The sequence below is a fragment of the Ammospiza nelsoni genome, chromosome 9 (genome assembly GCF_027579445.1).
Source record: "Ammospiza nelsoni isolate bAmmNel1 chromosome 9, bAmmNel1.pri, whole genome shotgun sequence".
Lineage (NCBI taxonomy): Eukaryota > Metazoa > Chordata > Aves > Passeriformes > Passerellidae > Ammospiza > Ammospiza nelsoni.
The window spans coordinates 18,501,107-18,527,640 of NC_080641.1; the positions used below are offsets into that span (position 1 = coordinate 18,501,107).

The 26,534-nt window shown below is 37.3% G+C and overlaps 1 protein-coding gene across 2 annotated transcripts in view; it reads left to right on the top strand.

Moving 5' to 3' along the window:
* DPYD (dihydropyrimidine dehydrogenase) overlaps positions 1-26,534 on the top strand; it is a 338,172-nt gene that overhangs the window by 152,570 nt on the left and 159,068 nt on the right. For both annotated transcript variants that reach the window (XM_059478500.1, XM_059478498.1), the window contains exons 9-12: positions 8,878-8,985; positions 11,985-12,154; positions 13,820-14,030; positions 21,903-22,087. In XM_059478500.1, coding sequence (XP_059334483.1) covers positions 8,878-8,985; positions 11,985-12,154; positions 13,820-14,030; positions 21,903-22,087 — 674 coding nt within the window. The remainder of the gene's footprint in view (positions 1-8,877; positions 8,986-11,984; positions 12,155-13,819; positions 14,031-21,902; positions 22,088-26,534) is intronic.

The following is a 26,534-nucleotide window of genomic DNA, read 5'->3' on the forward strand; positions in this document are numbered from 1 at the left end:
TTTTTTCCATGTTTTTAAATGAAAAATTAATATGAAGAGATCTGGTCTATGTTAACATTTGATTTTCCCTTTATAAATTTTCATTTGCTTAGATTATTTCAATATACCAGCATGGCTCTTTATAAACAGGGCATATTAGACAGTTAAGTTATAATGAGTCTGCTTGGGAAAGATATTGTTACCATTGCAAATGGGTATGGTAGTATTTTCTGCTTTCTTTTCGGAGTCTGTTGCTCTCAGTCTCACAATCCAGTTTATTTTGCTTTCACTTCCATGTATTTGGATTTTCTGTGCTGGGTAAAAATCATTTTACTGTAGCATATGGTTTCTGAGATGATAGATTTTTGGTGTCCTTTGAGTTACTGATGGGCAGTCCGTGAGGAGGGGATCTTGCTCTGGGGCTGCTCAGCACTGTTTGCTGATCACGAGTCAGCACTGGGACAGTTTCTGTTCCTCTGAGTGGTGCAATGTGTCACACTGGCCAATATTACCCAGCTGGTGCCAGGGGGAAGCACAGCCCCCCTGTCTTTCCTTTGGCAGGTTACTGCTAGGAACAAACTTGTAGAAGAAAGAGGCAAAGGAACTGACAACATCAGCATGTCAGATCTTAAACTTCAGCCTTCCTGGTTCAAGAATGCCCCTGAAAAATGACAGGTCACGTCCATGATGGGAAGTGACCAAATTCCAGTCAGGACTAAAATCCAGTTTAACTTTATTTTAAGCAGACTGGAGCAAGCTCTGCTCCTGGGTGGAATGAGGTAGAGATGGATTGGACTGACACTGCTAAATGCATTTTTGCTAGTGACCTTTTCAAATTTGTTGCCAGTATAATAAATGTTGCTATGACTTAAGAAAGGTTTGCAGCAATATTCCACTTTATTTTTTACAGCAGATTTTTCTTCAGTTACTCTGTATTACAATTTACAGAACTCTTATGTTCTACAAATCAAGATTCATAGCACACTGTTGCAGTGCTTTAAGTCCTGCAATAAGCAACACCAGGCAGAACAGAACCAGAGGGAAGGTAAGCAGACGTCTGCATTCATCCTTCCCCATGATAAGGTTTGCTTCATAGTGATCTTCACATTTCAGCAAGTTCATTCACCAGGGCTGCCAGCTAACTTCCTAAAATCCTCAACCTCAAAGATGAGGAACATTAAGTATCAGTTTCCAAACACAGAAGAAAGGCTAGAATTACCATCTGTTTCTTAGTTTAGAAATATGTATATGTTTGTATAATCTAGTACAATTCTAGTGTGTCCTGTACAGAATTATGTTTTAAAAACATGTAGTGATATTGTATAATTCAGTTCTGAGGTATGCATTTTAAAAGAGTGCTTTTAGAGTATTAGGGCTCAAAATATTGAGTTCAAAATCTTCTTGGTCCTTTTATATGAACAGCCAGATGTCGAGATTTGAAAAAATATTACATCATTTCTCCTGATCTTTGTTTTATCATCTTGAAACACTGATGTTTTTTATTAAAATACAATATTTTAGTCATACTTGAGTGTTGCCCTATTAAAATTCAAAGCACAGGTCCCATAAACTAACCATAATAAAATTTAAAACAGCAATTAAGACTAGAGGTAGGCTGTAGCGGGTAGACTAAAGCTTTGAGTAAGGCTGGACTGATTACAAAAAAATCTGATGAGGGGTGGAGTCTATACCTGATGAGGCTGATGAGTTATGGTCCATCTTTGGGCACTTTGGCCAGTATTAGATGTCAGTCTGATGTGATCATGGGATCACTAGATGTGGTGAGGGCAGACTACAAGGCTGGTTTCTATTCCGTGCTCAGGCAGACAACACTGACTGTGTTGTCGTAATCCTAATTTCCATCACTCACATGGATTGATTCTGAACTCTGGCCTGTCCTTCCCATCTGCACTTTCTGATATCTAGCTCATGTGAATTTTGGCTGCCTCTATACTGGGCTTGTAAAATTGGAACTCAAAGAGAAATTGGATTATAAGAACAAATTTAGTGCTAAATAATTTGACTCCCTCACTCCTATTATTTCTTTACCATTTGCAAGAGTTCAGATGCTTGTCTCTGTGTCTAATTTATCAACAAAGTAAGGTGTGAGACCTACAGACTGCATTGCTTCCAGGTTCACTGCTTATTTGGGTGTTTTTGAAAGCCATGCTATGGATATAGCTGTTCAATTTAGAATGCATTGCAGCAGTTGTGTGTGGCTCATGCTGGTAGATGTGAAAGGTGTTTTCACATATGCTGTACACACTGCTCATTCTAACTTGAGGGTAAGAGAAGGCTTACCCTAGTGTAGTTCTTTTGCTTTTTTCCCTTTGCTTTCAATTTTCTATCAATGAGGCGTTTAGCCATCGTTATGAAGTAACTCCTAAAACCCTTGCAAGCATACATTTTCCAAAGGAAATAAATCATTAATAAAAACTATGGAAAAGGAGCAGTTATATTACAAAATTAATCTACCAGGCTTACAGAGAAAACAAATTTGAAGAAGCCACCTGCTGTGGAGATGAGGCAGTAATCTCAACAGCAGGAAATAAAGGGAGGGAGGGAGAAAACACAAAAGCATAGACATTAAAAAAGTAATTAAAACACTTATCTCCATCAACATACATATCAAACAAAAAAAAAATCAACCACCTAGAAAGCATACTGTATTGAACGTCACAACAGGAAGTAACAAAGCTGTCTCCATAAAAAAAAATGTCCAGCAAAATGAGAGAGATTCTTTACAAATACAAGCCTCAAAAGTACTTACTGAAGTGCTAATCACTAATGGATTGACCTTGAGAAAAACTGAGCGCTTGCAGAGTATTTGCGACTTTTCTGAAAGTCTAGATGCCCAGTACCAAGCCTTTAAATATGTAAAGAAAGTTACTCTTTAGATACCAATGGTTGTCTTTCCATGTATGGTGCATCTCATAGCATGAGTTATACTGGTATATTTAGTATAATCAGCTCTGGGGCTCGCTGTATTTGGAGTATACATTTCAATATAGATAATTTCTAAATTGTGAAGAGCAATGTGATCAGTATGGGTGTGGGTGAATGTGGTGGCTTAGAAACAAATATGTAGAGCATATCCCACAGCATACAAGTAGTTTCTGTCATGTCTAGGTAAAACTGTACATTTGACAGTTATGAAAGTTTACAGTTTCAGTGTTATCCTTCAAGAAAATAACATATCTAAAACTCATGGTCCAATTTATATGTGTCCCAGATTGTGTGACATTAAGTAAGACTGCTTTAAATATATAGATTTTGATCTCCAGTTCCCCAGCACACAAAGGAGACTTGTTCAAGAAGATCAGAGCATTCAGAATTGTTAAAGTAGTGCTTATGTGCTTGGATTTTACAGTGTGCCATGTACCTTTGTAGTCACAGTCTAACCATATGGTACCTGTAGCTGCAAGTCTCTGGGCAAGAGTGAAATGTCATCAGATCTGCTACATCTGAAATATCTTTGTATGGGCTCACAAGGAGCAAGTTGGAACATTCAGGGTGTAAAAAGGCAGGGACATGGGACAAAGTGGTGCTTTTCTGTTAATTCAAAAGAATCCTTTCAGAAGACAAATGGTGGATTTAAAATTTACCTTCAGAAGGAAATTACTGTAGCTCTGTACCTACTTTAGCATATCCTTTGAAAGAAAATTAAAAGAACAATATAAAAAATCGTTGGTTAACAAAAAAAATTTATCTGTCATTTCCTCGATAAAATTCACATCAGTCTCTGGTTGTCAGACTTCCATGGCTCCTTTCCCCAGGACACATGAAGGGGCACAGCCTTCTCCAGGCCAGAGGTGCAGAGCTGCTGCTGCAGGATCTGTGCTGCCTCCTTGCCAGGCTGTGCTCAAGTTTCTGCTGCTGAGTAACAGGCTGGGCTCAGCTCGTCTGGGCTCAGCCTCTCGGATGTTATTTCAGAAGATTTGCATTGCCCCCAGAGCAGATATGCAGAAATTCAATCCTATGGTTCTTCTCTCCAGTTTTGTATGGTATTCATGGATTTCTCTCCTCATTCTCAGTAATATCTGACAGTTAAAGGCTTTCCACCCAATCCTAGGATTTCCTGTAATAGAGGCTGTGAAGGACAGAAGAGGAGTTTTCCTTGTAAATGTTATTTAAAAAAAAAAATCTGGTTTAACTCTGAAACATAGAGATGTTAAAAGGTGGAAAGATGTCCTTGCCCTCTAACGTTCTAGCTCCAGATGAAAGGCAAGAGAAAATTTAAAAAATAATCCATAAATTTGTGAATGTGGTTTGATGCTTGGCTTCCTTGTTTTAAAAGTTAGAAAAAGGAATGTGCATAGCCAGTGAATCACATTTTGTTTCTTTTTTATTGAATTTGGATAAATTTATGCATGCAATGTAATTTCAAAACAAATTTGAAAGACTCAATATAAAAAATGTACTAAGGAAGTGTCTTCACTTTTAAAAAGTAGCTCTTGGTATTTTGAAATACAGATTGCATTCACCAGCAAAATTCAGTATTATCACAATTAAATATAAAGGCAGAAAACCTTCTCAGTGTTTGATGTGAGGAAAATGAGGAAAAAAATAATGTTCTAGTTAGTTTTGTCCCTGAAGGCTCCTGTATATTTACCCTTCATCTTCAGCTCCATTTTGTCTTTTTTTCTGGAGTTTTTTTGTCTGAGCGTTTTTAGTCAGCTCCCAGTGAAAACTGTATTTGACCCTTATCAAGGATGAGAGCTTATTTTGTCTGTCAGTTATTAGGATCAGTTGAGAAGTTCATTTGAAACTGCAGATTTGGCCAACCATGTCAGATTTAACTAGTCCAATGAGTAAGTTGAGGCTCAGAAGCATAGCTGTTGCTGGGGAGAGGGGATTTGATCCAAACAGGAGGTAGATATGCAATGCCTGTACTTGCTTTAGTGTCTCTTTCCAGATCAGGCTCATAGGTAGAGTAGTAGCAGACTTAGCTCATTGATGTGTTGACATGCCTGAATTTACTTGGTGCAGCAGCTGAGGGGACTTGGTGCCCTGCTCTGCAAGCCAGTCCCTTACATTGTCTGTGCCTCCCTCTGGTACATTGCCTTGTACATCTGACAAATTTACTCTAATCATTCAGCAATTCATATCTCAACTGGACTAGGGAATTGTATCTAAATTTTCTTTAAAGGGAAACAATGGAATTGAGACTGTGCATGAAGAAAATTTATATGCATCAGTATTGTGGGAACAGAAAGTACAAGATCTTAACAGGAGGCAGATGATGTTTTTGTTAATACATATGTGCACATAGATATTTATATGTATATATAAAGGATATAAAAAGGGAGAGCTAGTTTGTGTTTTTCAAAGCCACTCTTGTAGTGGTTAAGGACTTTGGAAAGTATATGGTATGTCATTCATGGGAGAGACTTCAGTGCTGGGGAATTGCAAACTTGAGAAGGAGTTGTGGGGTTCAAATGAAGGAAAGAAGCTAATAGAGTAGTGATGGCTCCTGAGAGATAGCTGGAGCATCTGGAGATGGAAGGCAGAGCACAGCAAACCAGAGGGTCAGGAATCAAGATGAATTGCTTTCTGCGCTGCACCTGACCCAGATTGGGACTGTCTAGGTTAGATTTTGCAAAGCTGAACTAGATCTGTCATGCAAGCTGTTATTTTCACAATGTTTCTACTTTCTCTATTCTTAGTAAATGCAGTTTTCAACAGCCCATGAGGCTTCATTGCGTGGTTTGGGTATCAGTTCCTTCAGAAGCTTCCCTGGCAGCAGCAAGCAAAGCAGCTGAGCCTGCAGGAGGCCCAGGGCTGAGGCTGCAGAGGATGGGGGGCTCAGCACAGCCCTCTGCTTGTAGCAGGGTGTGCAGAGCCCCTCCAAGCACCACCAGGGGAGCTGCCTTTCCAATCTGCCTCCTCTTGCTTGCCCTTCAAAAGAGCTGTTCTTCAGTGCAGGGCAAGGAAATAATTGTTATCACTAGATATTGATGCAGATTATTTAAAGATGGAAGATGTGGGATAGTGACAGATTGTTTCAGAACACGAAATAGCAAATAATAAATAAAAAAAAATCTTTTTAGATGGCTTGCAAGTGGATTTGGAGAACAGAGAACTGACTTACTTGGCTTCAGCCTAAAAGCTAGGGAAAAGACCTTATATTTTTCTAAGCAGTTTTTGTTGGGTGGCTCTTGGCTATACTAGTCTAAAGGATCTCTCTGATTTATCTTCAAAGAGTGTTTCTCTTGGTTCATTATTTTGACCTAAATTGTGGCTTTCGTAGGTGACTGGGTTTTTAAAATTTTTTTTTTTTTAATTTCTTCTCTGAAACCATTTGCTCAAAACTGCATTTTTCCTCTACAGCTGGTTTTTGTTGAATATTCTCTCTCCCAAGAGGCTGTTGGCTATTTATCAATATTTGATCTCTCTGTAAAGCATACTTCTGTGGGGTGAATGTTTATTATGAAATGGTGTCTCTAAAGTGAATCTTATCTGTTCTTGATCTCTTTCTCTGTCTGCCTCAGTCTGTCTCTTTCTTAGCTTGCCTTGTGGCTTGAAGAAGTACTAAGTCTCTCTATTTTAACAAAAGTAAATGCAGTCATTACAACAGCAAATACTGAACAGGAAAAGAGATGCATCAGAATCCAGCACAATACAATTTCCAGCAGGTGCTTAGCAAAGAGCTTCAATCTGTGCTAAGTGTTTATAAGTATAAAAGAAGAAGTCCCATGCCTTTCCTTAAAGTGTAAATATCACAAAACTGTTTTTCAGAGAGTTTTCAGCAAAATGAAAATAGTAAAATAAATAGCAGATAATGCCACGTATATTGACTACCTCTTTGGCAGTTGTTTGGTCATATGAGCCAGGCTAAACATTATTGAACCCAATGCACTCTTAATCCAACTCGTTTTATTTCAGTGATGAATCTGAAAAGACTAGTTATGAACCTAGACAAAGAACATTGCAACACTTCCTTTATTATACTCTTTATTCAGCCAATGGGAGCTAAAATACTGATGCTGTTAGAGACCAAATAGTTTTCATTAGGAAATTATAAAAGCAGCAAAAAATAAGTCAGAAAAAATATTTTGAGAGTTTCTCTTTGAGTTTGAATGGAGGTACATATTGGGTGGGAAGGAAATTATTTTTAATGCAGGCCACACATCCCACTAATGACAAGAGTGTTTCTCCCAAGAGTAAACTGAGGCCTCTGAGTTGGTTTATGGGTATCTCAATAGAAATGGTTGCATTACTCTCTCCTCTGCCTGCAGGCGGTCACTGAGAGCTTTTTCTGAGGCGCTCCTCTTGCCATAGATGATTTTGCAATATATACATAGAGAAAAATCAATGCCCTTTTAAAAATAGTTTCTTTAATGCATTTTACATATTGTACTTTCAATAGTACTAAGTATTTCTGGCAGCCTCTTAAGATATCCATTATTCATTATTCAGTAGCTGAAATTCCAGTCTACCCAGAAAGTACAGCATCCAAAGGTCTTGAAGTTCAGGACGTGCTATTATTTTTTAACCTTATTTTTCTCAATATCCAACTATAGATCAGTGTTGATTTCAGAGCTGGGTGTTCAGCAACCGAGTCATGATTTTTCTTTAGAAATAGAGATCAAATTTTAAGATTTTTTAGTGTGCTTTTTGGCTTGTAAGCATTTTGAATTCACTGAGAGTTTTTTGTTTTTCTTCACTGAAATTAATAAATCTAAAAATGTATTTTATTTTTCTAGTAATATAGTAACTGCATTCAGAATTCTACAGGTTCAAAAAACTACATATAGGTAACTCATGAAAAAGTACTGAGTTTTCTCATTAGGTAGTTCTCATCCTATGCTGTAATAAGACAGATTTTTGTTGTTTAATTAATAGAAAAAGACCCCAAACCTTCCCTGTTTGGGAAATTGCTCCTTAATGTGCAATTCTGCATTATTGTAGATGCTAAAATTGTGTTGCTAGGGTTTTCCAGACCAGTGTGTCTGCAAAATGTGTCTCAAAGAGGACTAATATTAGTCTGCTGCTACCCATGCCTGAGAATGGAGGGAATTCAGATTGCTTTGTATGCTCCTGTTCTTCCTGCTTGCTCTGAGGGCGCCTCAGTGCCAGTATGCTTTCTTACAAAAATTGTTGACATTTACTCCATTTCAGTATGTGATCATCAATTAGCATACTTTTGATAATATTATGGGGTTTTAGATGTAAATATGAAAGTTGAGAGTGTTGAAAATACACTGATTGCATTTCCATGAGTAAAATGGCTTAACTGGTGTGTCAGCCGTGCTAGGCTTTGGCACTGTCCAACCATTCACACCAAAATAAGGTGATGTTCTTTGGTATAATTGGAAGATGCTATTTATTGCTTTCTTTTAACTGAAAGGTATTTGTTGCTATTAATAGTTGTGAAGTAAATCCTTGTCTTTATGCTATGGGTTCTGTCTAAAGTGTGGTTTTGATAACTAGGAATAAATGTCAGCTAATCAGGACTTCAAGATTTTGAGAAAATAATCAAGAATGGCAAAAAAATGATGGCATACAAATACTCACAGATCAGACCTACAGCACTGCCATTTGTCCTCTTCTCCTCATCACTTAAGCTGTTTGTTACTGCCTCATTTGTATCATCTGCTTTTGCACCCTTTTCTCTCTAATCCCTTCCCCTACATTTATTTTGTTATGAGTTATACAAGTACACACACATTGTCAAGGAACCTGATTTTCAAGTGCCTGTGCTATTAAACAATCACCAGTTATGTAAGCTGCAGACTGCGAATGTGATCATTTGCAATAATATTTTGGAAACATCTAAGGGTTTGTGAAAGTGCTTGTATGGATGATGTTTTTGAGAACATGCGTGTAATTGAAAATATATGTTGGTCACTAAAATTTCCTGTGTAATTCTTATGTGCCATAAAATGTCTATTTCAGGTTTGCCAGAACCAAAGAGAGAGAGTATATTCCAAGGGCTGAAAATGAATCAAGGATTCTACACATCTAAAGACTTCTTACCTTTGGTAGCAATGGCAAGTAAACCAGGTGTGTGGTACTGTGTTCTTGCTGTAATCACATTTAATAAGTCATTTGCAGGTGTTGTTATATCAAACTGCTTGGCTACAAAGCAGCACATCCTGTTACAAAGTACCTTCCACTGAATATGTCTGGGACAGGATTTTCTCTTGGTGTTTGGCAACCTCGGGAGCATGGTCAGGAAAGTTAGATCCAGAGATTATAAACTGAATAATCATGTGTACTAAATTTATGGCAAATTATTTCCCCTAATAAGATTTATTTATTATTTGGAATTATATTCTAAAGCTGACACAAGCTTCTCCTTTGTATGAAGTATCATGATAAAGATAGTATATATAAGATGGTTTGAAAAAAACCTGATATTAAAAAAGGTGTTTCTGACTTATATAAGCAGCTGATTTGTACATTGTTGATAAATTCTTTTACTTGATCCAAGTCATGTGCTGCAGGTTTTGTAGACACATTTAAATCAGCACTAGTTCTTTACCCAATGAACTTGCAGTCTAACACTCAGGACAACAGGATTATGACAGGAGTTAATAAGAAAGTGCTCAGTTCATAGGCCCCAAATGCAGTCTTGTTTTATGGTTTCACATCTTTCTTTGAGCTCAGAGATAATGGCATTTGTTCCCTATGGAGTACCGATGCCTTCAGTGTCCCTGAATATGAACTCATAAGCCCCAAATATGTGATTTCTATGCCACATTTCTTCATATGTCTAGATTCCCCAGACAAAAAACAAATTAATGTACAGGTTGGATTTTTTATTTGGGACAGAATGCGGTATTTTACATATGACTTAATATTACTTGTTTTATCTACAAACTGATTTTTTAGCATCATATAGGATTGCCTACTTATTTAATAGACTTTTCTTATACAATTTTGAGAAACATATATTCTATGGCAGATTATTCTGCTTATAAATGTAATATTTATTACTCCATTTGATGCAAAATATTTCAGAAGTGAAATTCTGCATCCCATCTGTCCCATCTCCTAGCTGTTTTTATCAAAATGCTTATTTCTGTCTGTTTTCTTAAGCTCAGAGTAATCCTAAATTATTTAGGAGAAAAGGGTGAGCTTTTGGGTTTTCTTTTTGAAGACAGAGATGTTTAAAAGTAAAACAGGTTGAGCATATGCAGTGCAACACATTTGTAGATTAACAAAGGAAAGGTAAATTCTGCAAACAAAACTCTCTTGAAACAATTTGACTAAAAATACTTTGTAGAATTCTGAAAAGATACGTAGCAGTTGTGTACTATAAGTCACCTGCCTGCATGTGGATCTATATACTGTGATCCACATATTTCAAAATATTGCAAAGTAGGCCTCTTGATAAGCTAGCAAATATGATAATATGATTTTTTATATTAAGTCTACAATGGGAAAAAGGATGAACTTTGAAGAACTAACCTTTTCTGATTGACAGTAATAGATAGGTCTTTGGTGTTGTCCGTTAATTAACATGGTTTCTTTTACTTAATTCTCCTAGTGTCTGTCTGTAGCTATAGCCACCTTTTGCTCTTTAAGGGATGGAATTATAAAATAAAATATACACATACTACATCCTACTCTATCCTCCTTTTTTCACTGTGACAGTTATCTAAATAATAGACATAATAGACTTATTCATGGTAAAATACATATTCTGCCTGCTTATTAATTCTGAATGCTACTTGTTAATACACTTTCCTCCAAAAGGGTTTCCTCTTGCAAATACATAGCTGTGAATTTAGCTCAGGAGTGTGTTCCCAGGAGCAAAGCAGGCTGCTCTATCTGATCCCGTCTACACTCACACTCTAATGGCACTCTGAGCTGCCCGCTCCCTGCTTCACTTGTGCTTTTTCCACTGCTCAATTTGTATGGAGTATTAAGTTCACTAAAAATAAATGAGAAAAGTTTTTAGAGAGAATTTCAGACTAAGAATCCTGTTAAATAAATAGTCAATGTGACACCACATTCATGGGTGAGCAGGGGAATTTCTCACTCTGCTTGTATGTCTAAATGAAAAGGATTGTTTACTTCAGTAATACTTGTGTTCCACAATTACATGTGAAAATCTGCTACAGTAGGATACTTGAGTTAAAGTACAGTAGGTAAATGGCCAGCTTAGTGCCTCCTGACTGGAGCTTTCCCGGACTTGGTGAGAATATAGCTTTGTATTATTTATGTCAATATTTTTCAAGTTATAACCATTTGCCTAATGAACAGTTAGTTGTACTTAAACATATGATAAAGTGCAGTCTCATCCAGGGAACAGACACAGTTCAGCTTTACTTAACTATTTCTTGTTTATTTGGATCATTAAATACAAGCTGTAGATGATAAACACATAATGTTGTCATTTTCTACACGTAACTTTTTACAAATGATTTATAGAAAACGACTGTAGATTAAGCATTTTCTTCCAGTAGAAGAACTAGGAATTGCTGTTACAATATTCTTTTCCTTCATGTTCAGCTGATGAATAGCCTCAGAGAATCATGTAGCCGCCAGAACAGTGTCAGTGCTTTATAGAAATCTGAGGGGACTGATGTTGGTATACTATTACACAAAACTATAACTAACAACAACTGGTCATCTTTTTTGTTGTTGTTGTTTTGGATTGGTTTTGTGGTTTGTTTTTTGTTTTGTTTTTTTTTTTTTTTAGCTGGGAGGATAATGAATCTGATGAGAGAGAAACTTTTTGAATAAAAAGATCTCACAATTCTAGTTTCAATCTGACATGACCCACAATCCTACAAACATGTTGTCATTTGAATTCTTTTTCAATAGAAAGATGCAGCTGCTTAGAGTACTGACTATGAAATTATGTATATGAGCATATCTTAAAAGGGGGAATAAAACTGTCTTTCAGTAGAGCAGAATAATTTGATAGTGACACTCCATGCTTGGAAGCTGTAAGATGCAATTTTACACTGCTTTGAGTACAAGTACCTTTTGAGCTGTCATGCAGAAATGGCTTCTCTACTTGAAAATGGGGTTTTCCTTTTATCTTTCAGGGATGTGTGCCTGTCACTCTCCATTGCCACCAATCCAGGGAACTGTGATTGTACTGGGGGCAGGAGACACTGCTTTTGACTGTGCAACATCTGCTCTGCGCTGCGGAGCTCGCCGCGTCTTCGTGGTCTTCAGGAAGGGATTCACTCATATCAGGGCTGTCCCAGAAGAGGTAAAACTGATTAGCAGCTTTTCTGAGAAGGCATCTTAGGTACTTCTATGTGGCCTGAAAGCATACTATAGGTACTTAGCAGACATCTGCTAAAGGTTTTGTTTATAAAAATGCTCTTTAAATGTACTAATGTCTATTAAAGATCTGAGGCTCACTTTGTATACTCTGTGTTTAAATAATTTTCAACTGTTGTATCTGTTTCCTGACAAGGCAGAGAGATGTATTTGCACACAGGGGTTAGAATTTCTTGTAAGTTAGGAAATGAACTAAAATTTTCAATGTTGGAATCAAACAGCCATTAGAGTATTGTAAGTAGCTCTTCAGATCATGGATAGATCCTATAATGATACCTTCTGGCTGTTGTTTAAGGAATCTCAGTGATTCTGACATTGCCTTACGAGCCTATAGAAGGTTTTCTTTCTTTCTTACCTCTCCTTTCTTTCTGGTGAGAAAATTACTTACAGTGATTTTGACTTTGAATCACTGCCAATGACAGTGAAGCAATGCTATTCATCATGTATTTCAGCATCCTAATCCATTTAGTTTTAGTTTGGCTTTGTACTTCGGCATTTATTAGATCGTCTGCACATTTTGAAATTATTCTGCTTCCTCAATTTATATGTACTACAAGAGTTTTCTCAGATTTTTTTTTCTTATTTTGGTGCTCTTTTTCTATTTTTTATTTATTTGGTACATTGCACTTTTATATACTTGAGAATAGCACACCATCTAATGCATCTTTATAATGAGATTTATGGTAGTTTGGTCGTCTGTTTCAAGAATGTGGGTGTCTTAGATCTTCCAGAAGGGAAATGGAGCTGCAAAGAAAGTAATAGAGGGTTTCTTGGTGCATGATTTACTTCTGTTGCACTTCAATCAAGAGTTCTAGATGCAATGAGATTACCAAGGCCATTGCACAGACTCATGTGCTATTCAGATTCGTACTGTAATCTGAACCAAAATCTTTCATAGAAGCCTGGGTAAATTTCTAAAAGTTGTCAATGTTTCTACTCATCCAATCGTGCAATGGGTCTTGAAAACAGTAAAATAAAAGTAGCTTCATTTGGTAATGGTCATGATAGAATCATGTCAGGTGGGGTATTACATGTTCAAAAAAGTTGTGTACATAGAGACAGTCAAATTCTGAAGATTATTGATTTTAACAGTTTTACTACAGCAGAGATTCAGAAGATCCTTAAGTCTGGATTGTCACTCAGAAAACTGTTACTTTTACATGGTAGTCAGCCTTTAATAAAATCTTAAAATCATAGTAAAGATAAATCAGGGCATGGACTAAGTTAATACTAGGGCACTTCTTAAAAGACACAGATATTTATGTAAGAGAAATCTTTTGCCCTAAAAAAAGTTAAACATATTCAAAGTAACAGAAAAATAAAAAAATATATTAAAGAAATAAGAAAATATGTTTGAGAAATATTTGCCTTGAAAGTTTGCTTACTGCCACTGCTTGATTTGATAGCATGAGAGGCTCTGAAGCTGACTGTAAGATGACTCTCTGCATACTGGACAAGGCTGATTTCTGCTGTTGTAGAATCCATGGTAACATCTTGAGTCACAAAATGTTTCCTGGTTGGTTGTTTGGGGTTTTTTGTCCTGAAAATGCATCATGGTAAAGTTATATCTTTTATTGCTTCAACTCTACAGATGGAACTTGCAAAAGAAGAGAAGTGTGAATTTCTGCCTTTCCTCTCTCCTCGTAAAGTTGTTGTTAAAGGTGGACAAATTGTTGCTATGGAATTTGTTCGAACGGAGCAGGACAGCGATGGAAGCTGGAGAGAGGATGAGGATCAGGTTGTGCGTCTGAAAGCCAACGTGGTGATCAGTGCCTTTGGCTCCGTTCTGGGTGATGATAAAGGTAACCCTGACCAATGCAAATACAGATTGCAAATTGCTGTATAGAGCTGGAACTCAGCATTGAAGTACAATTCCTCAGCCTATATTTTTCTTCTCAGTGCAAGTAGGATCTCAAAGAAACTCTTGGGAATTTCTTCTGGTCTCATTAATTAACTCTAGAGAAACTCATTATGTTACATCTTTAAGCTGAACTGATCTGATCTCTGAAATATCTTTTTTTTTAACTGCAAATTAAACAAGCATTGAAACATTCATTATTCTGGTTCATCTAGTCTGGGTATTAGTTATTTCTTGTGCATGTACAAGAGAACTGAGACTTCTCTCGTACACTATATTTCTTAGTTGCACTTCACAAGGTTTAGTCTTAAAAATTAGTAATTACTTCATTCTGTATTATAGATACAGAAATTGGCACATTGATGACATTTCAGAGATTGGATGAATTGTCTCCATTTAGCAGAGAGATGAACATGAATATAGTCAACAACATGGGAACTGAGCAGTGTTTAGATTGCTCTCCTCTGACACTAGGTTAGATTTTAGAAGTTCAGGCACATACATTGAATGTGCCTCAGAATAAAAACACTGACTCAGTAGAAGACACACTGATAGAATGAGAAGGTCTTTGGCTTGGAGACAGTCATCTAGGGCTAGCAAATTCTGAAAGCTTGGTGAAGAATGTGCCTGCCTCTCCAGGGCATGTTTTCATGGTCCTTTGGGTATAAATGCTCTGATAGAGGACTTGGCAAGTGCCACTGATTACGTAAGACCAGAAAATTTGGTATTCGGAATTTCTTATCATGTTGTACTTTTGTGAATCTTTGCAATCAAGTGAAATGGTAAATCCTAAGTGATGTAAGCAGACTTTAAACCTGAATGCACTCAGCGCTCCCTGCTCCACATCCAGTTGTATAGAATGGTGAACCGTCCTGCAGCCATGAGAAGAGTCTAAACCTTCTCCTACAGTAAAAAGGATCAGCCTGGTATTTTGAGGAACATGTGAAGTGAATACCAGGAGCAGTCCTATCTTCTGTGTGCTACTAATGCTTTGGGGCAGTTTTTTACATCCTAGGCTGTTTCTAGACAGTGACTGCTCCCAGCTCACTATTCAGGGCTGCCTGCTGGCCTGCTGCTGCCTCCTGCTCTGCAGGGCACAGGAGAGAGCAGACTCCCATTCCTCTTGCAGCTGTATTGCTGTGGAAAGATTGTCACTTGTGTGGGTCATATTTCAGAGCTCAGTCTAACGTCTAGGGTGCAGGAAGAAGAGGTTTTAAGGGCTTTTTTTAAGAGATTGATTAACTACTGTGATGATGGTGTTGATTAACTGAGAATTTAGGCAAATTTTGTTGGTTCTGGTGGTAATTTTGCTTTTAAAACTCCGTGTTTAGATTTTTTGGAAGGGTTTCTAGAATCTCATGTGGTAAATCAATATTAACCTATTCAATCAATATATTTTGTTGTGATTCATAGGCCCCATGACACAGGAGTGATTCTGTTTTCTCCCACGTTAAAAATTATCTCAATTAAAAGATTGAACTTACTGTGCTAAGCACCCAGTAAGTACTGTGCTATAGTACTGTGCCAGTCTTATATTTCCTAGGGCACATTCACAGTCTAAATTAATTGTTGAGAGGTTTTTAAATAGGAACATAAAATGGGAGGGGAACAGTCATGCAGTGAGCTGATCATGAGAGAATAGAGAAATTTACTTTGGGGGTGAGCAAAACACCTCAGTTTCATGCTGTATTTTGGGTGAAACTGCTGTTATAAAAGAAGTCAATAAAAAGGAAAAATGCAAGTCATTTGTGTTGGATGTTGTGAAAGTGAAAAGAAACTGAGACTTGAGTGCACAAAGTGCTTATTTTGAGCATACCATTTCAGTTGCTTTTAAGTCTTTTTCTTTAGGCTGTCTTAATGAAAGTCAAATTTGCTTTTCACTACTGAGCTGGATTACAACCAAAACTCCAGACTACTTCAGTGTACATAACAAAAATAAATGAAAAATTAAAAAAAAAAACAACACCAAAACATCATCTTAGTGTCTTGTTGAGGATTTTTGGTTTTGTGGTTGATTGGTTTTTCTAAATGAAGTACACTTCATTTAGAAACACTTCTGTATTCAAGAGATGAAAATATTCAGGTATTCCCCATCAACAGATGGAGATGAAAATACTTGAGGTACTCAAAACTGGACAATGCCATGAGCAAGCTGATTTGACTTGGAACTTGATCTAACTTTGAAGTGAATGGAATAGGTAACCTCCAGAGGGCCCTTCTGGTTTCAATTATCCTGTGACTGGGTGACTCAGGTGCAGGTTGAATAAACATGTTAATTGCTGCTCATACAAAGAGCTCTATCAATTGACCTAATTCATAAGGCACCTCAGGGAACTGCAACTGCAGTATTGGTATGGGCTAAGAGAGCAGGTTATATCCTATAAAAAGTCAGTTCTACTGATAAAAGAATAAAGAAAATACTGTCAAAAGCAGAGAGATTAAAATTAGACTTAGCCTCAGTTCAACAAAGTGTTCAGGGCAGCCTTGATGCTCATGTTGGAAAGTTTTGTAAGAAGCCATAAGTGTGTGGGTGACTGAGCAGAAATAGCTCATAGGTTACAAAGTTTTTTCTGGTCTATTATCTTCAACAAGATGTTTCCTATTCTTGCGTGGTAACTATTAAATTTGCAACTGAGACTCCATGTGTTCACAATAGGTATTTAGTCTTTTTTGTTTTGTTAAAATAAAATGCTGATGGTGTTTTAAAGCAGCAGTTCTAGTGGGTATTCATCCTCCCGTTGGGAATCATATAAATGCATCATTTACTTTAAAAAATTGAATCCTAGTTTGACTTTATGCTCCTGGAGTTGCTTATAGATCAAACAGGAGAGTTGCCTTCTAGACTCTTCTAAGAAGGTTCCTGTTTCACTAAAACCAGTAAAAAACCATTGTTCAAATCCAACTACTGCAGATGGAGTAGGAAAAATGTTTTACTTCTTCTTGAAGAAAAAATTTTTTGCAAGTACAGGCTGCTTTATTTTAATTGCACAGCTTACCAGAGCCTTCAAGCCATTGTAACTGACCCACAAAAAGAAAGAGCTGTGAGAGAAATTTTATACTTTTTCTTTGGCTATTGCTTTTTTTCTTAGTTTGTTGTTTTTGAGGCTTACAATGTGCTAGTGAATTACTGAAGTATTTTCTGCCACCATTCTAATTGCAACTATTCCACATGTACACTTGCAATTCTGTGTGCTCCCTCACACTGTGTCCAGCCTCTACATCCTGCTTAACACCAGTCCCACTGGTTTTGAAGTCTAACTCTGAATAACCCTTTTCTAATCCTTCTGATAAGCAAAGGGAACAATACTTTAGGACTGCAAAATTTTGTAACAAATGCCGTTGTTTGGATTTATTTTCTTGAATGTCCAGTGAGAACAATGGAGAAAGTATGGAAAATAGTGCTGAAAATGTGCTACAAAATTCAATGCAGAGCAAAGGACTAACCCAGGATAGGGGACTGGCAACCTAACTTTAGTTTGACACTCTGTTTAGTGGGCAGCATTAAGGAGGAAGAATTCACATGTAACCAGAACACTGAATCTTAGCATGATAATATCTGTTTTATTTTCTTGGAACAGCAAAACAGAGAAATGAAAAAATATCCAAGCAAAATCCAAGTACCACCTTTGTAAAAAAATCCCAGAAGTAGTAAGTTATTTGTGAACCAAAATATGTTTTATGAAAATTTTGGTAGTAGCTAGCTATTGCATCGTTGACTGAAGGGCAAAACTTCATTTCATAATTCCAGGAATCAGTCACAACTTTCAGGTATTTTGATTTTACTTTTAGTACAACTGTCATCTTTCTTGGAAACTGCAGCAGCAAACCCCATCCTTACTGTTTCCCTAGAATAGTTCAACATAAAGTAAAGGTAACTTTTCCCAAGTTGTTTATAATTTTATAATTTTACCTACTCCTGGTTAATTTTTATATCTACAGTTTGAGAAGCATTTGCTAGGGAACAAAGGAAAAAACGTTTGCAGAGCTCTGATCTCATAAGTGAAAAAGATTTTCGTTTTCCTTGGATCAAATATAGAACTCCAAATGGCACAGAAACCAGGAGTTCTGGAACTTGGGAGGACTGTTGAGTTTCTTCATGGAGCCAGCTCAGAGAGTTGGGTAACTCTGACCTCAGAGCACTGAAGCCTTGACTATCTAATGGAAGAGTAAAGGGGGAGGGGAGGCTGTGATACCCCAGCTGGGAATGCCCTGGCATCTGCCTGCTAGCACAGCATCTGCCTCACGCCAACAGGCTTTGAGGCACTAGAGTTGTAAAAAAAACTGTTATATAAAACTGAAATTTATATACGTTCAAAAGATTCCTATTGAAATAGATAGGAGTTTTCCTGCTGAGTCGTTTGGAATAGGATTTTTCTCTACAAATAGCTTTACTGAAAGAGTTTGGGTGCAGCAGTGCCGTGCTCTGAAATCAGTACCCATTCCCGATATCAAAAAGTGGTTTCATGATGATTTCTAAAGCCATGTTTACTTAGGACAGAAATTCTACTCTCTGAGTTGATACATATCACACACTTCAGCTTGCCAGTGACAGAAAACAAAGGCAGTAGCAGCCTGCAGCAGGACCCGCTCCCACCGTAGCTGGACCCAGCTTTTTCCAGTCAAACCATTTTTAATCCTGTTCAGGATGCTAGTGGGGCAGAGGATGTTAGAAGCATGATTGTGCCTTTCTTTATTTGCTGGGCGTTTAGACTGGGCAGTGTCAGCAGTTAATCTGTTAGTGCATGTGACAGCTGTAGTTATACATTTCAGATTAAGAAAGTTACTGTATGTTTGTATTTTTCAGAAGTAATGCTACTGTTCACTTTAAAGGAATTCTGTAAGATGGATGTCAAAAATAACATTAATGAGCTACTAAAGCTAAAATTATAGGAACTTACCAAATTGGTTAAACATAAAAACCATTAAACTGTTTATTGAAGCTTCACAGATATACTGCAGCTAATGAGCATTTCTGCTATTTAAATAAGCCCAAATTGAACACACATTACATAGATGCATAATTAGTCATGGCAGTCACACAGAGACTCACTTTTAAAGCTTTATTTGAGGAATCTTTTCCATTTGATTTGTTTCGTTAATTAAAATATTTTTTCTGTATTCACTTATATTTTAATATTGTTTTTGCAAATGCTGTAATTTGCTGCTGTGTTTCCATTTGTGTTTGTTTGCTCAGTGAATATAGTGAATTTGGAAAATATATTCAGCACTGTTCTTTTGTTTGGTGTTGTGTTAGCATCACTTGATAGCGGTAGAATAATTAAATTGTATGTTGTCTTTCATCCAGAAGGATCTTTTCAAATGATATATAATATCTCACTAGGCTGGGGGAGAGATGGCAGCACAGACACAGGATTGCAGTTTGAATTTTCAAGAGAAAAGATATGTTAGTTTTAAACTTTAAAGACTGAAACTGAGAGGGTGAAGGTTTTTAAAGATACTTTTTACCTCTGTCCCAAATGATGCACCAAGCATTAAATATCTGATTTGCTTGTTGTTCAGTGTCAAACACCAATTCAGAGAACCAATAGTTCAAGCTCACATTTATCTCTTGGGCTCTTTCTTACCCTTGCAGGGCAGAGAAAGGACTTTCCTTTCTGAAGACAAAAGTTCTCCCCTGCTTTGTGCATGTGGTCTGGGAGGTGCTCCCTTCAGCCTCTCAGCTTCACCAGGTGTCAGATCCAAATTGTGAGGATGTTAGGAACTCTTATATAAAATGCTTTTGAACCATGCCCTTTTTTTATATAACCTAAATCTTGGAGATTTTAAGAAAGAAATAAATAGCAGTTGGATACCATATCAGCCTTGCCACCAGGGAAATGTTCTTTCTTGACTTTAAAAATACTGATCACGCAGACAAATCCCCAGGCCTGGAGAGATGTTTCAGGTGAAGATATGTTGGGCATTCTTCACACTCAAAAAGCTTTTGGTATAATTATGTCCAGACAGCTATTTTAGAACAAAGCAATTCAGAGATTTGAGAAATGTAATAGATACAGGATAACAGAAGTAATACCCTGTTTTTCTATAAAATGAAATAAGTAGTCAGAACTTCCAGTTTTACATAATATCTTTTGAAAAACTACATTTTCGACGGCATATTGTCCTCAGAAACCTTTACTGTAGTTCAGTCTTGTCTCAGACAGAAGTCATCTATTAATCCCCAGTACCAAGTTTTCCTCTGTTTTTTCCAAACGTGTCTTTACAAGCCTGTACATATTTAACTTGTGAGAGCCGTCTAGACCACATGCTGAGATGGTACCACTGGATGCAATAAGTTATCCTATATATGACAAATATAAGATGATCAAAAGCTTTCTTGAAGTACACACAGTCTGAGGCACAAAGAGAAAGTTAATGTATTGATTTCTGAAGGATTTTTGATAAAACTGCTATCAGCCAACTCTTTCCTTTAAAAAACCCACACAAACAGAAAAAGCCCAAACCCAAACAAACCAAACCCCTCATTTTCCAGATGAAAAATGTCTCAGTCTGAAGGTTGTGTTCCATGCAATCTTTCAGTAATTTAGATATTTTTACAGCACACAATTTCTTAAGTTTTGGGTTTGTTGCTACCCAAATATTATTTTTGTCAACTTAAACCTCATGTATATGCCAGGTGGGAGAGACTGTGCAGGCAATAGGTCTTGCAGATAGATTAAATACTTCTGGTAGAAAATCTGCTACAGTCTTTCAGTTTAGAACTGTCTTCTCTGACTCAAGCTTCTGAACAAGTTGCAAAAAATCCTTTGAATTTGAGTCTTCTGGATATGTTTGTATATGCCAAGGTTGAGGAGGAGAGTGTAGGTGGGACAAATAGGTGACAATGTGTCTTGCTTCTTGTTTCATTATTTTTCCCCTGATTATACACAGCCTCCACTTTGAAATACATTTCTAATATATGATTTGGAAGTGAAAGGAGACACAGAACCTTAGATGAAAATCCTATCACTGTGATGTGTGGGAAACTGTGTTTGAAGCTTGCTCTGTACTGAGGCGTGTGCTGGGACAATACCATGACTTTGCCCTTTGTGTTGGAGAAGTCTTCATCTTAAACTGGCAGGTTTCTCTTTTACATTTATGACAGTGCAACTACATCAGTTTAATTGACCTTGGCAATCTGCATCTGCCAGTGGTATGTCCCTGAGGGACATTGCAATTTTAAACTGCATTTTATTGCAGCATATTCTGTTCCTGCAGACAAAGCTATATAGCCTCCCCTATTTTGATAGATGCCATCAAAATTTGCTAAAACTATTTATTGAAAAGATTATTCTCTTTATGAAGATACTTTGAAGAGCCTTGTGAATGTAGTAATTTAAAAAATATTAACAGAATATTCTTCTGAGCATTTATGTGTATTTCATGACATTTATATAATGCCAAGCAGCTATTTTTTTTTTCAAATCTACATTATTTGGAGGAAAATAATATTTCATGTGCAAAATGCCTCTATGTGCTGTTTTCTAACAGCATGAAAAAGACTAGGGTCTCTTAATACACGCTTTAAAAAAATTCAGAAGTTGTAGTGAAAAGATACAAAAGATACTGTCTTCTTCTAACCATTTGATTTTGATTGTGGCTTTATGGTTTTATTTATAATACATGTAACATGTTTTGAAGTGAGCCTTTCTTCCAGGATGTTCTGAGTTTGAATATTAAGTCAGGATGGCTTTGACTTAAATAAAAGATATTTCTCAGCATTAGATTTTCCTATTGTTATCATCAAACATTTGACAGATTTTAGCAACAGTTTCTCTTTCTTTAATTAACATATTTGTCATTTATTTAATTACAGTCAGAGAGGCCATGGCACCTATCAAGTTTAACAGATGGGGTCTCCCTGAAGTAGACCCAGAAACGATGCAAACAAGTGAGCCCTGGGTGTTTGCAGGGGGTGATGTTGGTGGTCTTGCCAATACTACAGTGGAATCCGTGAATGATGGCAAACAAGCTTCCTGGTACATGCACAGATACATCCAGGTGACTTCTTCAAAAGTATTTTTCTCTTTCCCAGTTTAATCTGCTTTTAGATACTTTGAAAAATATTTTCATTGTGCTTTTGATTCATTATACAAATTTTGAGAAATAATACCTAGATTATCTGGTGATTAGAACATCACAGATTCATTCATCTTGGATCACATATTAGAGTTTGGGTAGGTGAACTCAGCTTTCTTCCATTATCTTAATGCTAAAATTCAAGCAATGTTTTCTTGGCCCCAGCTCTGAATTCCACTCAATGCTCGTAAGCCTTCCTGCACAACAGACATTGGGTAATTGGGGAAAAGGAGTGAGCTCCATAAGTATTAAAAAGTAAAATCTTCCAGTAGTGCATAAAGTAAAAATTAACTACTGCCAATGTTGTAACCCAAGGAAGACATTTTTAGTTTACTAACAGTTTACAGAGTGCTCAGGTTATCTACACTGGAACCCAAGTTTGCTCTGTTGAGACTGATAAACTGGATTCAAGAGCTTGACAAAAACCAAACATTAAATGCACAGAGGCAAATAATGCAAAGGAGAATTTATGTGAGAAATGTAATATATACAAACCTGAAAAACCACATGTCTCCCTTTGGTTCTCCTTGCATGTTGCTGACTCTGCCCTAATTTTTCTAGTAGATGAGCACGAAGTCTAGAGGAGATGAATAGAAACCTCCCAAGACAGAGACACAGCCTGGAGAACCAACTGACAAAAAGTGTGTTCATAGTGCAGGGAACTTTTGAGAAACATGATACATGATTCATTCTCCCACATAAAGAGATTTGAACAACTGAAGTTGGGACTGTAACAGCTCAATGTCTTTCTCCCCCATCCATCTGCTCAAAGCCTCTCTGATTGCATGTTTGTGCAATTTCATGCTGTTGGGGTCTGATTTCACTTCCTAAAAATACTTCAGCTGAAAGCTTGTTGTTAGTATCTGTGCATATTTTTTCGCACTTGTTGTAAAGCACTGTTTGTGTCCTGCCTTCTTAGACCTGATGAAAATGCTGAGTGTGAAACATCCTTAATCCCTGACCTGCTTGCTTAATTTCTCAATGCACAGTGATTTTGGGTAACTGTGGTAGGGGAGAGAAGGTATCTCCTTTTTGTCTCCTTATTCAGCCTCTTAGAAATACAGGCAAACCTCCTTTATCATGTTGCTTTCTCCGCAAAGTTCCCCCCCCCCCCCCCCCCCCGGAATGTGTTTAATACTTTGGAAAAAAATCTGAATAGTCATGGCTTGCGAATTAGAATTTTAAACCAAGCAGACTTGTGATATTAGAGCATTTCTGTTACCCTTTGCAGGTTTCAAGGCAGCTTATTCAACCTTACAGTCTCACCAGGAAGCTAATGGGAAAGCCTTACAGCAGTCTTCACAGGAAAGTTTCCAAATGTCAAGTGTCACCTTTCCAGCTGTTAGATGAATGGGTTGCCCAAGGACATTTATTTGGATGTGCAGCCCTTGTAAAATCTGGTTGCTGTGGTGCAAAATGCTGTAATTTGGCAATTTACTTCACCAGTGTGTGGAGCTGGTAGAAATTTTAGTGACTGGAGGAGTTTGTTTTTAAAGAAGTTGTTTAGAGAGAAGGATGAGAGAAGGATTTTGTTACCCTACTGTTTATAGGGACACGTGTGTGCACGTGTGCCTGCCTTTGTGCTCATGTGTGTGCACAGGCACTCAGTTCACAGCTGCGCTGTATTCTGGAAACTTCCAAAAGCAAATGAAAAAATACTCTTGCACACCACCTTACTTTGTCTCTGCTGTGAGATTCTAAAGCAGGCAACCATCCTGTGAACTGAGTATCTGAATCAAGTACACATTAAATTTTAAATAAATGCATTGATACTGTCTGTTTCAGTTAAGGAGTAGGTAGCCATTTCCAAAATCACCAACTAGCTCAGCACCAGGATCTATAAATGATGCAGTCAGTCTTCATCAAAATAAAACTATTTCATAGGATTTCACAACTAGTCCAAGACAATGTCAAAGAGTGTAACTCAAACCTACCATCCTGACTGCTTGCAGAATGCAGTGTTTGAACAGCACGCTGCTTGTATCCCAACCTACTCCAGGCAAAAGGCTAAGCGAACAGATGGGGCTGATATGTGCCCTGAATCTCCAGTCACTGCAAGCTCTGGCACGTGGTCAAGTCAGGCGTGAGATCCAGACTCCAGGACTCTTCAGCAGAAATGCCTTATGTTCAATACTGAGAGTTATTTACAGAAGCTTCTTGGCTGCTCTTATGCTGGAAACTTTCCATCATTAGTTGCCTAAATATCTCCTGCCTCTTAACATATTCCTCCCACTATATGAGGCATAGGTTCATCTCAAAAATTGTTGCCTGCAGCTGTGTCAGGTTAGTTTCTATAAACATGACCGGTCAAAGCCTAACTAAGGATAGCTGTAGTAGAACCTGTTAGGAAATACAGTCAGTCTTCTAGAACCATTCCTTGCAAATCTTTAGAGATCCAGAATCAGCCCAATTCATGCAACTTTCTACTACTCATGGTTTCTCACAATTCAACCTTCTTTTGTCATTCCATGAATGACATAAAATTTTCAATTACTTAATCTTAGTGATTTATTTAGTTTGCGGATTGTAAGCCTTTGCTTTTGTCCAACAGTGACTTTATGATCTTGTGCAGAGGCAATACAGACTGCTGTTCTCTTCTAGGCCTCAGTTACCATTCACTTGTTTTTGATGTGTGAATGGATTTAATAGTACAATAGTTATATTCAGGGTAACTCACAAAAGTTAAAAGGACTAACTTTTAATTTTCTATGCCTATCTTGAGAGCAAAGACAGTTCCAGTATTTTCGTCTTGGATGACTGTGCCAGTCCTAATGCTTCACTCCTGCTCTATTCATGCACTTACTTGTGGGCTATTTTCCCATATATGACAGTCAAGCTGCCATCTTCATCTCACTAAAATCCTTCTTTAAAAGTGACTTTTTTTTTCCTAAATCACGGTAAGTTTTCATTTATTTAAATCTATTTTCTTCTTTACTGTAACCTTCCACTGTGGAAGTTTCTTTTATATTTTTCATAGACTGAAATGTACCTGATACATTTAGAGAATAGAGGCCTAGATCCCAACTGATATAAATTGCACTTCACTAAGACATCATTCAAGATGAATTTTGAGCAGATCACAGTGTTATTTTGAACCACTGTTGTATATTTTTTATTTTTTCTTTACCTGTGCTGTCAGAAAATATATGGGCTTTGTCTCTGAAGAGTATAGTGTTGATTGTTCATCAAGATTGACCATTCTCATATATTCCTTGAGCATGCGTTATACATTATTGAGCATGAATATACATTATTTCATAATCAATACCAGAATTGAGAGGTTCCCAGGAAGCTTGAATTTGAAGCCATTAATTACGTTGTCTGTTTCTTTTCAGAATAACTGCAGGAAAAAGTTAATGTTCTTTTGTTTAGCTAGAAGAAAGTATGAAAACTAGCAGACAGCACTAAAGCACCATTTGCAAAAAAGGTGAATTCAAGGCAGGCTCAGGAAGCCTGGTAATTTAGTTGCTTGCTCCTGAATAAGCAATGTGTCTGTTACAGAAAGAGAAAGCCAGAAAGGAGCTGAGAAAATCTCTCTCAAAGTGGACAGAGCCCTGAGCAAACCTGCTGTAGCAAGGTTGCTGGACAAGATAGTCCCCATGTGTCCTTCCAACCACAACCATTCAGAGATTGTATGAAATAATATAAACATATTTACAACCAAGTTAATTAATGGAGAGAGGATAGCAGAAGCAAGGGAGAAAAGACATGTTTTAAGATCAGGCTTCAAAATGGAGAAAGCCAGAGTAAGATGGAAGTATTCAGGAAAACTCTTCCAGGCACTTGCACTTGTGGAGAAGGCTCTCTGTGAAAAATAACAGTAATACAACTACTTGCTTTCACAGTCTGTCTTTGTTAAAGGCCAGAAAATGTAGTTAGACCATATCACTCTGGTTAGGAATTTTCTCCATCTAAAGAAAATTAATGTCAAAAATTGCATCAGGTCTGACACTGAGTTCCTGTCTCTCAGCCCTGCACTGCAGCTCCCGTGCTTTTGCCTTCAGGCCAGTCCTTTACTCTGTTTAGGGTGAAGTAGACCCACTGCTTGCAATGTGCTGGGGATTTTTCACCACTGTGTTCCAGTCACCAAAAAATTGTCATGATTGCAAGTACCTGCAATATTGGTAGCTGAGCTGGTTGGCATCAAATTGACAGGAAGAATAGACCACACTTTTTGTCCTCTACTTCTGAAAATCAAGAGAAGAGTTATTATAAATAAACTCTTGCCTGCAGGCTTTCTTTTCCAATTTGTTTGTGCAATGTCAGGGAAATCCTTCATTATAAAGATGATTTCACTTTCAGGAAACTGTATACCATTTTTGTTTGCCAAAAATCTTGCTTTGTAGAAAGCAATGCATCAAGGCTTATA